The sequence below is a fragment of the Opisthocomus hoazin genome, chromosome 2 (genome assembly GCF_030867145.1).
Source record: "Opisthocomus hoazin isolate bOpiHoa1 chromosome 2, bOpiHoa1.hap1, whole genome shotgun sequence".
Lineage (NCBI taxonomy): Eukaryota > Metazoa > Chordata > Aves > Opisthocomiformes > Opisthocomidae > Opisthocomus > Opisthocomus hoazin.
Window position 1 is genome coordinate 111,043,853 of NC_134415.1, and position 19,201 is coordinate 111,063,053.

General features: G+C 35.6%; 1 protein-coding gene across 3 annotated transcripts in view; it reads right to left on the bottom strand.

Annotated features, from left to right (window-relative positions):
* Window positions 1-19,201, bottom strand: part of PXDN (peroxidasin) — a 90,771-nt gene that overhangs the window by 47,251 nt on the left and 24,319 nt on the right. For 2 of the 3 annotated variants that reach the window (XR_012763257.1, XM_075414765.1), the window contains exons 2-6: window positions 16,384-16,455; window positions 14,812-14,883; window positions 8,039-8,110; window positions 907-978; window positions 237-308 (exon numbers count right to left, since the gene is read on the bottom strand). Coding sequence is in view for 2 of the 3 variants with exons in the window: in XM_075414765.1 (XP_075270880.1) it covers window positions 237-308; window positions 907-978; window positions 8,039-8,110; window positions 14,812-14,883; window positions 16,384-16,455 (360 nt within the window). In the remaining variant the exon portion in view is untranslated. The remainder of the gene's footprint in view (window positions 1-236; window positions 309-906; window positions 979-8,038; window positions 8,111-14,811; window positions 14,884-16,383; window positions 16,456-19,201) is intronic. The other variant, XM_075414767.1, reaches the window with a different exon arrangement.

Genomic DNA, 19,201 nt, shown 5'->3' on the forward strand with positions numbered 1-19,201 from the left:
TCCAAGACAGGAAACAGACAAAAAGATCTAGTCAGTCACTGAAGAAGGTAGAATATGAAGAAATGGTCTCAATCTATATAGGTAAACAACTGGAGCACAGCTTAGGAAAAATTATTTAATATTTAAAACTATTACACATTGAAAGGCATTTGTAAGGAAGATAAAAATTGGAAGATGAGATACAGTATAATGAGATTACTTAAACTTGCTTTAGTTCAATACTTAAATTTACTTACAGTCTCTTCATAGATTCTAAGTGACTAAATGTTCCAGGAATCAAATGAGCTATTCTGTTGTTATGCAAAAATCTGTTAAAAAGCACAGAAGTATGGATGAAATAATTCAGATTTTAAGACATACTCATTTCATTTACATTCTTCTGAAAGACTTTTAAGAGAAAGCAATTTTGCAAAATTTATATCATTGAACCTTTTTCAGCAATTCATTGGCTGCTGCTTTTTAAGTGGCCTCCAAGGTATATTTGGTGTGTCCATATGGGGAAAAAGAAGCCATAAGAAGACAAATTAATCCAAAGACAGGGAGTTCATAAGCATTCACAGGAGAACCACCCCCTTACACCCCCCAAAAAAGAGAAGTCATAATCTAAATCTTCTACTTCTTCATTCACAACATTTATTTTAGGTCAAACATAGATCACAGCTGTTTGGGAAATAGTTTTGAAATAGAAAAATATACTACAGGTAATGCTTACTTCTGCATGCCTCTAAGGTCAGCCTGACCAAAGTGTTCTTGCAAAGACTATGGAGTAATTACAATAAAAAATTTAGATTAAAAATAATCTATGGGAATGACAAAAATATTATTTTCTAGTTTCATATATCTAATTGAATTCAAACAAAGAAGCAAGTTCACTTCTGAATCTTACCCCAAGAAAAACAAACTTACAGCCTTTCAAGTTTTGGAAGATGGGTAAAGGATTCAGGTTCCAACGTTTCTATTTGATTAAAGTGCAGATACCTGAAAATATGTTAAACAAAAAGAAAAATACTGAAAGTTTTCTTCATGAAGCTGAAATATTGTAAAGCATTTGTTATTGTCTACACGCTGTTCATACATGTGAATGGTGATAGTGGTGTAGTGGCTCAACTTTCTTCTGTTATCATCTGAATTCCGTACTTGAATCTGAGAAATGCAAGACATGACAAACAAGAAGGGTTTGCAGACCACTACGTAGTATGTGCATCTGTGTGTGTTTGTACATATATGTGCAAAAAAAAAAGTCTGAAACCTACTTCAGTAAATATAGATGGAAACATGAAAATCATGATTTTTTAGAGGAAAATATCTCAGCTTGTTTAGAAAACATCTATGGTTTCCAACAGAATAGCATCTTTAACAGGCAAATGTTTTCATTGCTAACACACTGAGTGTAAATTTCAAAAGATGCTGAGAAGTAACCTGCTCTAGTCCATGAATACTGGCAATTAAAGCTATGAACACTCTCAAAAGCTCAAAAAACAAGTAAATTCATAATATAAACCCAAGTTTGACTGAATTGCTTTTAGACAAATTGGTTCCCAGCAACTGGTGTACAATTAACCACCACAGCTGTGCTCTGTTTGATGCTCTGTTGATGCTTATGTAAGCTCTTAATATCACACAGCAACAAATACTAGACAGCTATTAATCCTGTGAAACTGAAAAAGTCTACTGTAACAAGATAATTAACCAGATTATTAATCTGTAAGTGCTGTGGAAGTGGACAGCAAAGGCAGGGTTAATCCAGACTTGGCTGTGTTATGGAGGTACTCCATAACCTTGCAGATGACAAAACAAGAAGTAATTGATAAGACTTGCACAAGGAACTGTGAAAATGATTTCTAGACTTCAGATCCTGATTATACCTAAATGTATCCAAACCTCCTAAAGATTCCTATTTGATCTCTGACAAACTCAGGAACATCTGGAGAACATGTATATATAGAAATCACTGTGGGCTGAAGAATGAAAAAGCCCATCATTTAAAAATGAGAAAATCTCAGACGCCAAAATCTCCTGAAAAATCAACCCTCCAGCACGAAAAGTGAAAGGACATGGGAACTCCCTTGTGCTGAAGCGCTGCACGTGCTCCGCTCCCTGATCAGAGCTGAATGGTTGCCGTAGGGAGCAGAAAGCGGGAACAAGCGGTGATTACGGCAGAGAGCCGTTGCAGCGAGCCCTGGAAGGCGCGTGCAGCGGGGAAGCCAGGCACGTGCCTGGCAGCCGCCCAGATCCCCCGCCAGCAGCAGCACGGCCGGAGCGCGAGCCAGCGAGTGATGCCAGGGAGCAATGAATGGGGACCGCAGAAAAAGCCAATAAATCAGCACGGATGTGATCAGGCACATCAGAGTGTCAGGTCTGCTTACTGCCAGCGCAACGCGTGGCCACAAATTGTAGTGAGCATAGAGTATGATCCTGTTTGCATAAGGAAACAAGAAATGCGTAATCATGCTGCGCCTGCCAGTCTTCCTCTCCCTTTTGAAAATACAGGCCAATTTCACATAAATTACGAAGACAGACATCTCAAAGGCAGATATTTCCCGCAAGGTTCCTTTGAATTGTCAGCACAGAGGAGAGGGACCGCAGTCAGGTCCAGCCCTGAGGAAGGACCGGCCATGCGGTCGGTGGGCAGGCACAGCTCCCCGGGAGCCAGGGCTCTGCCCGCTCACCTCCCCAGCATTTGGGAGAGGGCAAGGCAAGGTGGGGATCACTGCAGTGAAAGATGACAAAGGGAAAAACTTGGCACAACTATAGGGTTTGTTACTTCTGAAGCAGCTTTGATTTGGGAAAAATTTAAATACAACACTTGCAAATGGGGATTTTTTTCCCTTTTAACTTTGCTAATTCTTCTTGCATTTCATGATTCATGAGTGCCCTGCAAATATATCTCCTCATTTTCTCAATAAACTAATCTCTTGTAGTTCTTCGGTATTGACAAGGCAAGATTTGTGCGTACAAGCAATACCTTTTACTACAGCAAGAAGTAAGTTAGGGAAAAGCAGGCACATTGAGGCACACGATCCCTTCTTCAGGTCCATGGATCAGAGATAAGGTTAGCAAAGAGCAAAAACAAGAGGACACCTCTCCCAAATGGTTTAAGTGATGTATAGATCATTAAACTCAAAGCAACAGCTCATAGCTGCTGCCTAGTATTCAAGACTACAATAATTACAAATGTAAACAATAGTTTATGTGCCTGAAAACTCATTTCTTTTTCCAACCAAATTCATCAAATTAAAACAATACTTCTGTTATAAACCTTGTCTTTTTTACAACCTTCAATCATCACAGATACAACTAAAATAATTCAGACACTGAAGCATATTATAACAATTAATTTTACCTCATCAGAAATCACGCTACCTAAACTATCTCAAAAAATCAGATCTTGAAGTCCAACTGGAAAATACTCCTGACTGCTTCATATGACAAGATATTTGGGTTTTGCAGGTCTTTAAATTATGACCTCAAAAAAGTCCTGAGCAACTTGTCAGGCAATTTGTGAACAGAAGGAGGTGTTAAATATGTGGACAAAGTAACTAGCAACACGTGTAATTCTCAAAAAAGAGATGGAGAAACTGGACTGCTTCGTAAGTAAAAAGTATAAAAAATCCTTGGCTTTACGACATATACTTTAATCACTTTTTATCACTTAGGTTTATCGCTTACACTCTTTTCTTGTATGAACCACATTAATGCTTTTCTTAAGGATTTTTAATATTTTAATTAATATGAGAACTTTGGGGGTTAGAAATCCACTTTAAAGGTAATGATATTCAGGAAATAATCTCACACTGACATGTTTTTATAGGCATCTTTTATGTTCAGAATATAAAATGCTCTTAAAAAATCTAGTATGATGTGATGAATTTTATATTAAAAAGACTTTCATGACGTAAATTCAAAGAAAAAGCATGCAAGAGTGATTTTTAAAGACCCCTGTGTCTTCCTTTTTCAATTCTGAATTCACTATCAAGGATGAAACAGAAGGAAATACTTTAAGAAAAAAATGTCTAAACCAAACACACCTACAGGAAGATAAAGATTTGATCAAATAAGCATGGTACAGATTTTCTCTTTGTTATTATTAATTTTGGAGGATGAACAGATACAGTAAAATCCAGTCCCAGTGGCATTTTTCACAGCACTAAATTTACAATTATCTTCTGAAGCATAATCTTTTTGTAGAGGATTACTTTATCATATATGCCAATTGCTCCTTTCTAATAGTATCTCCACATCTTTGGGGAAGTACTTAAAATCCATTAGTACAGCAAAATATATGTTCTCAATATTTAAATAGCATGTTTGCCATTTTGATGATTCGAAAGGCAATGAACAAACAGCATTTTCCCACATTTATCAAAGAACTTTCCCTACCCAGGGCTATTAAAAGTAGTAACAGGCTTAAACCCCAAAGAAAGAGATTTAAATTAGGTGTTACAGTAATGATATAAAATACTGGAACAGGGTACGTAAGAAGATTATTTAATCCTCTCTTTCAAGAGTTTTAAAATAAGACCAGATAAATATCTGTTTCCAGCCATCTAGGTTAGTTGTCCCTAGCTGATCTTATTTTAGAATAATAAGGACGTACTTCTCAACACCCTTTTTGGCTTGCTTGCTTGTTTATTAATTAATTCTTTTTCATTATTCCTTACCATATGTATTTTCAGCAGCAGTGGGACTTTAATCAGGCTCCACTGCCTTAAATGTGCATAACTGCTCATACGCATTTATGGAAAAAACAGGAACTCTTTGTAATATAAAACTTAAAATTCTGAGCAACAGTTCAAAGCTACCGAAAATTGAATTGAGGGAAATAAAATGAATATAACAAACTGCATCACTATATGTAATATAACATTTTTATCTATTATTTTCCCCCAAACATATACATATATACACAAACTACAGCATAACTCTAACAGTTTATAAAGAGCAAAGTTAGTCTGTTAACACGAAAGTTAAAGAAAATGCATAATTAGTATTCCACTAAGATTAGGTAAACAGATTTACATAATTCCATTAGTGTTTGGGGAACCCACTAGTTAAGGACTGCAGAGAACACCTGTTGTCCCTGATACATACAGCTCTTAATCTGAGATCTCAAAAAATATAGCAGATCTTTTGAAGAAAAGCAATGTACACACATCTGGAAATAGACTGTATTCAGAGCTCAATCTCGGGATCCAGATACAGCAAACTCGTGACCTCCCAAGCCAGCTATCTGTGACATTTCAGGCGGGATTCGCTTGTCTGAGCACAGGCATAGAGAGACATACAGAGGTTGTCTAAGCACAAGCACAGAGAGGCAGCTTTCGTTGCCTTTCAGGTGCTCTGGCTGCCTTCCAGCTGCTGTTCTGATAAAAAGCAAGCTTCCTGCAGGTTTGTGTTGTATTTGCCAGGTCCAAACACACATCTTGCAGATTCAACAGGGTCTAAACTGGTACTAAGCAGCTCCTTTTCATCATCTGAATTTCTCCCTTCATGCCCTGCCATGACTGAAGAGTTAGGTGACGAAATATGTATAGGTCAGTGCTTGAGCATCTAAAAGTGCCAAGTTTTTTTCAGAATTTACTCTAGCACTAGAAAGTTTCAAGATCTGATTCAAAGATCGTATTCCCTTGGCAGAAATTTCCAAAGAAAAGATATTTCTACTACATCAGCAGCTAAGAATTCTGCTGCAGAGGTTTAACAGGATCCTGCCAGCAGCAGCAAATACTGGATTTTTTCTTCCCTTATATATACAACAGGCCTCCTAAATCAAACTATATTTACAGTTTATCTCAAACCCCACCCCCCACCAAAACAAAACCCGACCAGAAGTGCTTTTCTGTTCAGTTAAAAAAATTTTAAAAAAAAAAGCAACTATCAGTTTCATTCTGCTTTACTGGACTACAAGAAAATACTATGAATCCAGTTTTCTCCTGAGATCTGGACTGCAGTATCACCTTCTGAGAACTCTGCTAAGCATTGAGAAGAGCCTTCAGCTGAGTCAAGACATCCAGTAGCAAAATGTGTTTGATAACTTGAGGCCATGGAAGCCTCAAATGCGGAAACATTGTACTGAGTAGTCAATGCAGTCCCAAACTGAAGTCAGAAGACTTGGGAATTTGTTCACAACAATTAAGTTTTGTCTTGCGAGCACAGTCTTTCTCCAAAGGTAATGTGATAAAACAGACCCTGTAGAGTCAGAACTCATTTTTATGCTAAAGATGTATAAATGACAAATCTCTCGCAAACTCTCACAAAATCCAAATCTCAATGAATACCCTCTATTAAATGTATTTCCAGGCCTGCCACTGGCTTCCTGTGCTCCCATTTTCCCACCTGGCAACCCTTCTTTTTAAGACTTGCCCTGGAGAAGGTCTCTAAAAGAAGCGACCTTTCTGATGTGCCCCAGCAGGGCAGCAGCCCTCCCCGGCACCTCACCGGGGCAGCCGCTAAGCAGGGATGTGCCAGGCTCCACTTCCATATTTCCTAGCTAGAAATGGGACTCAATCTTTGCTTAAAACTTAATTTCACACAGAATAATGTTGATGTCTCAAGTTAGAGCTTAAGCTGATATAGTTGATATCACTGCAGGCAGAGAGGCTTAACAGCAACCTAGTGGAAAAGAAGGAAGTGGAAAAGAAGGCGTTAGTATTCCAAAGTGATTTATGTTTCTCAGTCATAACATAGATGAACAGGAAATAGAGCAAAAGAAAAAAGGACAACTGTTGCCACTTGCAGTATATCAGGCTTGTGGCGCATGGAAGAATATTATTTTGGAAGCATTAGTAATTCAATAAATGGGCCTCAATATCTCAAATTCTAGACAGAAAATAAGAATTGCTATTAGCATGCAAGTAAGCCCTACCAGTTGCAGTCAATATGCTGCAGTAATCATTTCTAGAGTAGGAATAAGAGAAAGGCTTTAAGGAAACAAATTACATTTATATATGTTTGATAATTGTCACTTCTGTTTTGTATAGAATCTCTTCCTTCAAAGGGCATTTATTGCCCTCTAAAATGAGCTGGTATGATATGATGTCATACCCATCTGAAGTGTCATTTTATTTCAGATACACGCTATGTCCACTAATATCCACTAGACGTTTATAGTAACAAGGAAACTGGTACATATCATACAAAATCTGTAATACACTGATGACTGTCAGGAGTTTCAAAATATATGTTGGTCCTAGAAGAAAGATGTTCAGCCCTCAAAATTTATGTGCTACAAAATTCATTGGTCTAGCACTGTTATTTGGCAGCCATACTGTGAAATAGCTCTGAATTTATAGCGCTCTGTTTTTCTAAACATTAGCACAATGAATATATAGCAATTCTTTCCGATTACAAAAAAAAAAAAAACAAACTTAAATTTCATACAATCAATACAATCAGTTTTTGTTATGCTAATAACTGCATTTTTCAATCTTTTTCAATACAAGTCATTATGATGTATGGAGGAGTATGGTTTCAATCATTCTTTCTAGAACACATTACTGAAACAACTACCTTACAAGCAATGAACTTTCTTACTTTTTAAACATCTGTATACAGCAATGATTAACAGATATCAATAATGCTAAGGTTTTAATTTTAAAAGCTCTTCTAGTTTTAAAATATAACAAAGCTGAGTTAAACTTCAAGGGACTAATTCAGCTTTAGTTATGCTGGCATAAAACAGAGTAACTGCTGCAGTCAAAGGAATTGCAATGGTATAAAACCTACAGAAACAAAATCGGTCTCTAAGCAATACACATTTTCAACATTTTCTATGATAATGCTGCTTTCTTTGTCAAAGCCATGTAACAATAGGGACACTGGGAATGCAAATCACAAATAAAAGACAAACACAGAAATGACGAATTTGACACAGAGATCAATTTTGGCTTTCCACGTGCAAATGATTATGGGGCTCTCTGCCTAACAACCCAGGGAGGGCAGCCATGCAGAGTATGCAGGCGGGATGTACGGATCAAGGCGTGCACTTTTCCCCTGCAGGGGAACCATGGAGATGACAGCACAGAAGAGAAAAGGCACTTACAGTTGTTCTAGAGAGGCAAGTCCTTTAAATGCTTGCCTGTCAATTGACTGGATTTCATTCTTGTACAAATAGCTGAAACAAGAAATAATCAGTAATATTAGTACACAAACAAGAGCTACATGAAGGTGGAAAAGAAGAATTAAGTTGACACATGAAGACAGTTTTTCAACTACATATTAGAAAAAAAATACAAAACAAAACCTAAACACATACACATAAAAATACTTTGTCATTGAGAATTCATCCCAAATGTCTGCCAGGAAAGACAAAAGTTTGGGGCCTTGTAGGCACTGAGGCTGTCACCCGGGTGGTTTGGGCTTTCCAGTGCTCACTCATTACTTACTCTTTCTTTGCCTCTCAGTTTCTTGATGGGCTTGCCAAAAGTCAAAATAAATTCAACTTAACAGGACAGAATTGCATCAGGAGGGCCTTCATAAGAACACACTGGGGATGCCATAGGCCTTTGACTTTCTTTAAAATATCTCATCTGGATACTGGTACAAATATTCAATTATGATTGAATTAGTCTCTTTACTGGACTTGGAGAACAAACAGTGAGAATTTCTGTAAATCCGCTTGTGTCCCCTTCAGAATATTTACAAAAAAATACAAGCTAGAATATTTGCAGTGCACCCACAAAACAGCACTGTATATTTGTTTATCACTGTGTAGAAGATGGACATTAGGTCCCCATTGATACTCTATAATCTAAACAGAATAAACAAATGTAGAGTACCAGTATGTTCACTTGTGCTGTCTATATCCTTTCTACAGAATAAAAACAAATCAGGATGGATCAGTGTATGTGCTCTAAACGATGACACATGCTTTTAAGGATGGTTTAGTGAGAGGGTGTTGGAGAAAAATCACACAGTTTAGCTGATGACCGCAGTTTCTGCATGGAGGCAGCAAATGAAAACACTGTTGAGGTTCAGTGTCAGTCACTCTCTTTTTGTGTTAGGTTAGGAACAGGTTCACAGTAAGCACTTTCTCATAATTATCTGACAAACTGTCTGAAACTCAGTTAATCGGGCACAGATTTCTGTGAAAAAGGGGTGAAGAGAGTTTGGACCACAAATGGCTTTATTAGCAGGCATTTTATTAGTAGTGGTTTTGGCTTTTCTATTATTACAGTTTCAGTAACTTACTGGAAATACTGCATAATTCTTTTGATGCAACACATAAAATATTAGTTCTGCTGGAGTTGGTGGCAGTTTTTACACCAACTTGACAACAGGCAACATTTCACAATAGGCCCTAACATGGAAAAAATTTGTCAGTATCTGATGTTCAACTCATGACGATTTTCAGGGACAATATGGAGCAGTTTCCTTCCCTTAAGTCTAAACTTACTTTTGCAATGCATTGCTTCTTGAGATTCCAACATAGTAACTACAGACACTCAGGTGTGCTTAATTAACATAGACGTGATTCTGAACAAAAAGCAGAGTTCCTCCGATAACAGAGTAACCAGAATGCAAAAATTTCTGAGGTTTCTAAAACGCTCAAAATTATGAACAAATTGAACTGGAAAAAAAAGTCATATGAAATTACTGTAAAACTTGCATATTACACATTTTGGACATGGAATTAGTTTTTATTCTAGTCAAAAAAATATTATTTCACAGGTATTCAAACATTTGTTTTGACTCAGATTTACCAATTAATTTGAGGATCTTGGTAATTACAGTTTTGTCTTTCCTTAATTTTCCTCCTTGTATGATACCACATTTCTATCTTATTTTCCAGTGAGAATTTTAAACGCACAATTTTTTCTCACTCCTTAGAAAATTTTAAGGATTGAACAGCTAAAGCGTTATTTACTTTTCTTAATACACTCCACTAGGCAGTATGGAAATTCCTCTTATTCCTGAGTACTAAACTTCCAATCAGACCAGTGAACCCAAGTGGGCTAAGATGGTTTTAATAAACTTAGTTAAGTATCTCTTGTGGGCACATGAATTTTCACCCAAGAAATCTGAATTAACCCAATTTAAAAAAGTTATAACAGAATCACTCATGTAACTTTTATTTACTTCAGACAAAGTAAGGCAGAGTGAAAAACAAAGATGAACTAGAGAAAGACTGGGAGAGGTCTTTTCCAACTTATGATTTGTTTTTCAGGACACTTAGATGACCTCAGTCCATCATGTCGCGCCTCCACAGAGAAACCCCAGCAGCCCCAGGACTACAAAAACTTCTGTCCTATGACAGATGTGTTAACCAGACATTCATTTAATTGTGTAGATGTTTCCCCGAGGATATTAAGAGAAAGAAAAATACATAAATATTTGCATAATGAAGAGAGATATGCCAGAATACAAAATACAAATAAGTAGCACTCACAAAAAATATTTGTCATTCTAAAATGCTACTGTGCCTAACAAGCAAAACTTTGTAAATACTGTACTAATCTATAACAAACCCATTCTCAAAATTTATCCCAGTTACATTAGCAGAAAACAGATTTAGAGTACAACTGGGGAAAAAGTAATTTATGATTTAATTTACGTAAAAGCTTCCTCACAGAACTGAACCATTAGAATTTACAAAGAATGAATAAACAGTGGATTAAGATGACAAAGGGATATGTTCTGTTAAGACATTAAATTATTTCCTGGCAATTACTACTAACTGTTTCCAGAGAGTTAAAAAATTAGATGGCTTTTCTCCAGAAATACAAGCGATGCTGATAGGGGTCAGAGGTACTGGTCATATACTTGGGAAATGAACAAATAAATAAGTAGCCAGTTATCAGAAAAATAGAAAAAAAGTATTTTTAATTAAAAAGTTTGCTAGATCCCCTATGAGGATAATTTTTATTTGTTTGTTTTTTTTTAATGGACTGTATTAAAAGTCATGTGATTTAGGGAAAGTAAGATCCAGAAATATTTATTTGGAACTGAAGGGGAAAAAAAGGTAAAAAATAATAGCAATATCTGGCATTGCAGAGTTAAACCGGACAAGTAAATAAACACAGCAAAGAGATTTATATAGAAACATAAAGGAGACAATGGAATTAGCAACATGAATTGCAAAGAAATGAGATCCAGAATCACTGGAGGTGTTCAAAGGACAGAGTAACATGGCCAGGACAGCAACAGCGGCAGAAAGCACAGAAGGAAACGTGACCTAATCCCATTTCTGGAAGGGCAAGGTCAGCAACTCAGCACTTTGGCAAACCTGCAACGTATCTTCTACCACTATTACTTCATTCACCAAAGGCAAAACAAACCTTGCATGTTCCCTTTTAGTATTTCCAAAACTGATACATATCATACAGTCTTAATTTCTATTTATTATATACTTTTCACGATGTTGTCATGTCCAATTCCTCACCTCCCCATTTCTTGCTAAGTGAACAAGTATCAGTGTTATTGCCAAAGTTATTTTCATTCTCCATTTTTATTTCCTTCACTTCCTTCACACTAGCTTCTAGTTTAGTGCTCTGTAAACACCAATTACCTTCTCTTTATCTGGGAAGGTTTTTTTAATCGCTAACATATATTTTATATTTTTCCATATCGCCTCCCTAATTTATTTCTTTTTAACTTAACCTCATTTTTTCCACTGCCAAATCTTTTAGTATTCTACACGTTAAAATGGTAGTATGGGTCTACCTTCAATTCCCAATTATTTTCTCTCTTGGAGAATAAACTGTTGACTTTCAGGATCAGGAAGGATTATCCTACCAAGCTTCCGCCTGCATCTATATTATAAGGTGGTGAAGCTTTTCTTTCTCATCTTTCTGTACTGTCAGCTCTAGGCAGTAAACTGAATAACTAAAAGGAAGTCAATTAAATATGTCCAGTGTACCATATACTTCACATACACATATACATATACATCCTGTAAAAGAAGCAACAAATTACAAACATGTTACGAATTATTTTGCTCATATGACAACAACTTTAAAATTTAGACAGGAGTGTTTACAGTACCATTTGCAGAAGGGGGATAATAAGATCTGAAAAATTATTCAGAATTACTGAAGTGCAGAAAGAAACTATATTATGGATGGGATCCGAGTTACTAATGCCTTTGTGATCCTTACTAAAGAACCATACTGCCAGCACTAAGTTATATGAAATAAGACAGACAGACAGAAAGGCAGAAAGAAGAAGTATCTTCTTGTTTCACAGCAAAACAATAATAATTACATTTCTTTCTTTCCAACTTTCAGTATATGAATTCAAAGACAAATTACCACAAACAGTACAGCAAGATCATGCAAAACTGTTTATAGAACTGTCAAAATTTCAATTACATAAAAAACCAGATAACAAATAAAAAATAAGCTTCAAAAATCTTATCTGCATAATTTTCTTTTTATAATGTAAAGACCAAATTTTACAATTATGAATTTTTAATGCACAGAAAATTGAGAAAATATTACTCTGTTAAAATTCCTTCTTCAGACAGACAATTCCGAACACATACATGCCTCAAAACTCTACACTTAATTTCAGAAAGAAATAGTATAAAGAAGCATTTGAAAATTCTAGGGTTTCTTTGACACTTGCTGGAAAAATGTTTTGTCTGAAAACACAAAAACTGATCTGCAGCAGAGATACAGGAATGGACCTCGACATCTATCCCTCAGAAAATGGCATATTTTTTTAAGAAATATACTGTATTATGTTTTATACTTACATATTTTATCTATAACTATATAGTTACAAATGTTTTTACACATAGTTATAGATTCATATTTACTAATAGGTATGCATTTTATATTTATATACACTTCTATTATATTTTGCTAAATCAAAGCCACTTAGAAATGACAGGTTTTCTAAAACTACTCAGCGAATTACATATTTTCAGAACCATCTGCAATCCAGTACTTGAATTCTCATAAGAACTTAAGTAACATCGTGGACCAATGACTTCATTTTACGAAACACAACAATACAAATTAGGTTTGCAAATATCCATAGGATCAGATAATACAAAACCTCAATTATTCCAGACAATTTGGCTTTATAATATTAAATTCTGAACAATATTTCTAACTTCTGTACAATCTCTCCCCCCTAATTTCTACTTCAGTTGATCCTATTGGGGAAAAAAAGGTCTGTTCTGTTCCCTTTGTTCCACACAATACAGTTAGCACGTACTGATTGAGCTGGAATTTTCACAGCTGAACTGTATTTATTTGGTACATTTAAGCCTTCTGTATTGATACCTGAAAATGGACCAGCATCTTTATAACTCTAAGGCTATACAGTTTAAAGCCAAACATTTACACCACACCCATTTAAATAGGCAAAAAGATCTTCCTGAAGTTTATTTTAGCAAAAAGAGGGGTGGGCTTTGAAGAAGATCTCTCTGCAGTCAAACGAACTACCACATTGAACTTTATATTCAAATTTTCCAGGGAACAAGAGGAAAAGATCTTCCTCTTAACATTACAGACATATGTAAACATCACTACACGTATATGAAAACAAATGATAGTTCTGTTATCTCTTTTCACTCTTTTCTTGAAATGAACAGAATGCATAGTTGAGTTTTAACTCCGGTTTACTACAGCTAGGCAAAGGCAAGCATGTGAAAACAAAGAACTAACAAGAACAAAGCAGTATTTCGGCACAGCTGCTTACTATAGAAAGCTTAGCCATCCTGAATTAGTAGACCTTACGTACTCCACTGCCAGATTCACTATACAAACACACCTTGTACCAAATACCATCATCATGGACTTTAATAATTCATTAGGGATAATCTGTTCAATATTCTTTTTCCTCCTGTTCTATATAGCTTAAGCAATTTTGTCACTAAAAGACAATACACATAAAAATGAGACCAGGAAATGTAATCAAACACAGCTTGGGAAAACAGGTACTGTGTCTGCACAAATTTATGTGATTTTTATTTTCCTCCCTTCTCCCGCCTCCTTAGAACTATTGAGGCTGCAATCTTGAAAACTGGATGGAAAATCAAACTTCTCAGTTATTTCCAAAACAAAGTCACCATTTTTTTTTGTACAGTGTTCAAGAAATGATCAATAGTCCAAGACACAGAGTGAAACTTTTCTACATGACACGACATAAGGTGGACTCTGGAGACTAGAGTTGAGAATCCATGACAACTTACTACTCAGCTTTAGTCTTTTATACAGATAAAAATAACATTTTTGACACCTTTTGATCATTTTCATAATTAATACACTTGATATGTTCGTTAAAAATGGGAGGAGCTAGTCTTCAAATATGCAGGGTGCCTGAAGATATAGAACTTCTGGCAAATCATATAGGTACTTTTCTATTTTGTGTTTGATTTAATTTTTCTCTTATGAATTTATACTTCATTCAGTGAACAATGTAAGAGTAATTAGAAACTTATATTAAGTTTCTGCAGACACAAATCTTGGACTAGATGCTTTTAAATTACTTTTCAAAACACAAACTTAAAAAGTACCTGTATGAAGGTTTCAGTGAACCTTTAAAGAGATGACTTCCTAAACCTTTCAACGTATCCCTTTTTAAATTGTCTTTTAGGTTGCACATAGTAAACTGCAACTAATAAGTCCTTTAAAATCTACTGCCTACAGATATCATCATCTTGCACCAGCAAATCTCAAAGCACCTACTTATAAAAACAAAGATTCACAGCTGCCAACACCCCATATATTAATTTCACAGATTTTCAAAGCTGTTTATCCTCTGATACAGTGAGTTGGATCAAAACACAATCCCAGATAAAAACACTTTCCCATTGAAGAAGTTCAGTTATACATTGATGCAAAAAGTGACATTTATTTAACTTACAGATATTTCAGATTTTCAAGGTCTTCAAATGCCCCACTAGGTATTCTTTTAATTTGATTGTTGTTTAGAAGCCTATAAAAGGAAATAAAAAGCTGCTTATTTTAACATACAGGAACACTAGGAAAACAAAATTGTAACAAGTGTAGCATTAAAAAGAAAACTTACAAGAATAAAAAAATAAAATGCTATATCCCCTAACAGTAACTGTTAGAAGAAAAAAACTGACGTGCTTACAGCTGCTCAGCCACTACCTTGCAGGAGAAAACTCTGAAAAAATGAGACGGAAATAAAAGAAAGAAAAAAAAAAAAAAAAGGAAATACTGTGGCTTTTTGTAGGTGAGATGAAGGTGAAGGGAAAAAAAACTTGGTTCAAAGTCTACACACAGGACTGAAAACGGTAAAATTTATATTAACAGAGATGTGTCATTAGCAGGTGCATTAAAGAGACTTTTCCTAGATGCTTCTTAGCAATATTCAGTGTACTGGGCCCCTTACATAATACAGGAACACAACTGTCTGTATTCATAGATTTGCACTCATCCCTCATGCAGCAGTTTTACGAACCGACAGGAATTCAAACTTCATGAATCCTGTCTTTATCTGGGATTTGTGGATCTCAGATCAGTAATTTGGACAGTTAAACTTCAGACTGGATACCTGACAGAACTTGGTTGCACAGATTTGGACAATATACCTTTGGGGGAAAGTCCTATCATTTCTTTAGTTGTGAATATACAGTACATGATGTCTCAAAACATTTGTTATGTGCTTGCAGGATAAATAGATAATAGTGATCCAAAGATCACCAATACCACTAGCTGTGTTCTAGAAAACAGTCTAATTTGCAATCATAAATTACACACATTTAAAAGTAAAAATAACTGTCCATTTCACTCCTTCCCCATGTCTGCTAACATATTAGAGAAGAAAAACATGCATGCATTTGTTTCAGAATTGATGTTTGAACAAATGACAGAGTAGATACTAAGTGAAAACTACAATACACATACTATTTGCATTAAAGGTTTGTAAAAAGTCTTTTAGAAAACATGGACTTTTCTTCATAAACATATGGTAACAAAAATGTCCATAAAAGGCAGCTCAGCAGGAACAAAACCTTCCTACTTCTGCCTGTCCTGGTGAGCACATTAGAATAGGAAAACTCAAAACATTAGTTTGTCAAATATTTTGTAACTGCAACACATTTGCACATCTGAGCCTTTGAACAGCTTTGTTGAAACTCCATGATTTAGTATGTGGTATTCCACCAAAGTCATCTAGCACAATTCAGAAAAAATTATACAGTAAAGGTCTGTATTTTTCATACCTACAATTAAAGAATGTTAATAAAACATTAGGTTGTAAATAATTTCCTTTTTATTTAATGGACATATACCTGGGTTTGCTTTCAAATACTTTGGACCTAAACCCCACTACCTTCACCTATGTAAATATTACAGCTGAAATTTGTGAGACTACTTACCTGTGATAAGCGAGCAAATGTGGCACACTGTCACACTAATCATATTAAATCAAAAGGGGAAAAGGTCTTAGGGTTGAAAAAGAACTTACAGTGTGTTCAAGTTTTTAAGCCGTCTAAACTCTCCAGGCTGGATTTCTTTAATCCTATTAAATCTTAGGTCTCTGTAGAATAAAGACAGAAGAATCATATTATTAAAAAAATCTATGTATTTTTTCATATGAAAAACTGACCTAAACACAAGTTTTTTGTGACCATCATGACCAGCCTCTGCCCGTAAACCACAGCTTTTGACCAAAGGAGAAGGAAAACCAAATCCAAACACCGTATGACAGACTTAAGCAGAGGACTGCCCAAACTCAACCTCAGCGGCCAATGCTGAAGGCTGTGTCTAAGTTGAACCAGTGGTCACGAAGGATGTTCTCTTCCACAGTGAAGCAACTTGTAATGGGATGTTGAATTGTAGTTCACTAAATTGAATTGTCTCCATGTTTTAAAAGCTGCTTATAAATAATACAGTAAATAAAAATGCTTGCAAACAAACAGATATAGAAAAATTGGGATCAGAAAAAAGCTCAGGAAAAAAACAGACAGCTTTCAAGACTTTTGAGCTACTCCATTCTTTTGTTTTAGGTAAGGAGGCTTAAGTGCCTTATGATGTCCTGCTTTTAAGACCTTTAAATCCAGTTGCCTGAAGCTACCTATTTTCTTATTTCATTTTACTTTCTCTGTTTAGTTTCCTGTTACATCGATAGCTTAATAAGAACTTCTCCAAGAAGGGGGAAACTCCAATTTCTCAAGCGAGGTGCTACAAAGCGAGTGGAGGCAGGGAAAGATCTGGACCAGCGGCAAGGAAGGAGGGCGGCAGGTCTGTCCTCTTCCCCAGCAGCAGGCCAAGGGCACAAGGACCTTATAATGTCTGGCAAGCGAACAGGAGGGAAGCAAACAGAAAGTAAGTGAAATCCGAAAGACTGCGATCACACTGATTGCTCTGTCCTTCCTAGAGCACACACTTCTCAATTGCTTTCAAAAAGTTGGACATAAACATGCCATAACTTCAATCGACAAAACCCAGTCCCAATTAAAACACAAATATGCACTGTATTTTAACATGTAATACTAGATAAAGAAGTCTTTTCTTGATAAAGATGTCTCTCTGGAATTTGGTATTCAGTCAAGGGAAGTATAGAAAAGCAGACAAAAAGTCAGCTGCATACTAATCCCCTTTAATCTCACTGACTGAGGTTGTACATAACAGAAGGTATAGTTGCCTGAAGTCTTTTGCAAAGTACCTACTTAAGCATCATTCCTCATGCGTCAGCCCACCAGGGCTTATTCAGCTCTGGAATAACGGCCTCAGAAGGACTTTTTCTACCTAAGTGTTTTAGGATGTGGCCTACTGTTCATTGTAAGGAAAGGATTAGACATGTGGTTCTGTTTGCATTACACTCCACCAAAATATTTGATCAGTGACTAGAATAAATGAGGGATGCAAACTGCTATCCCTTATTTAGATGTGTGGTTACACTGCCTGTAGACATACAGGACGGCCCCCTTACTCAATTCCCAGCTGAACTGAGGACTTCCAGATTTAAAAACACAAATTGTCATAGCTTGGATTGGTTCTTTACAAAAGCACCTTCTTCAGTTACAGCTATACGGCATTATGTTTTGTTCATCACTCACACAAAGAAATATTCACTTGTCACACATGAAACACATCTGTCCCTGACATGAAAGAGATGCCGCCTGTGAGTCACCGAATATCAGGGGCCGAGATTTTCTAAACAAGCATTGAATGTTGTAGCATGCACTAAGAGAAGACGACACAGAAGATCCCTCTGTAAGCAACATTGGACTTGACATTCCACTCTGAGAGCTTTTTCTGGATGATGTGAAAAATTATTGTGTTTCAAGGAAGCATTTAATTTTGATTAAAATAATCAAAAGTGCAAAAATCCAGTATTCATTAATAGAATATTGAAAATGAGTATTTTTCAAAAGCCTCAAATTTATCTCCTAAACAACACAGGACTTCTGAAAATTATTTTTTTCTTTTTAAAGTTCTAGAACTAAAAATAAATCTTTACTCAAAGTAGGCATAAACAGAATGCAGAACGTCTTTTTATATATAAAAGAATATCCACTCATCCATATGAAAAGCAAGCCTATTCCCTACAGCAAAGCAAAGCTGATAAATAAGTACAGAACTTTCATGAATGTAATGAAGGAGCCAATCCTCTGAGTCAGCATCAAAATGAGCGCCCTTTTGATTTGTCTAATCTATTTTGCAGTAACTCACTAGGATAACTAGGGATCAGCAACATCAATCAAAATATTTTATACTGGTTTACTATTGCTGCATATGGTGATATTTTATCCCAACTCATGACACAATTTCCTTCTCATATGAAGTTAAGACTAATTAATACATCATGTTTGAAACCCTACCCATTTGTTTTCATTCTGCATAAAGGTATTAAAAAAGAGCCGTAATAAAACATAGCACCAAAATTTTCTCTAGAGCCCAGTTTATTTGGTATCTGTAAGTAAAACGTTTCACAAGGAAGCTATGATGACAAAAATAAATTTTTATAAAGATTAATTATATGTTCTGTTTAAAGTTAGTACTACAATTACACTAAAATTGGAGAAAAAACATTGTTAATCTTACTAAAATGTAGGATTACAATTTTGGTGCATTTCTTTAAAGAAGACCTCTTTCTTCAAAGGAAATAACACTTCTAAGTGTTAACTTGAAGTTTTTTCATTAATTTTGCAGCACAAAATCCCCCAAATAAAAGATCACAAGTGCTCAAAGTCTTGATCGCAAGTCTTGACCAAAATAAAGAACACACAACCTCTTTTGTTCTCTAAATTAATATAACCATACTTCATGAGGTATTTCTT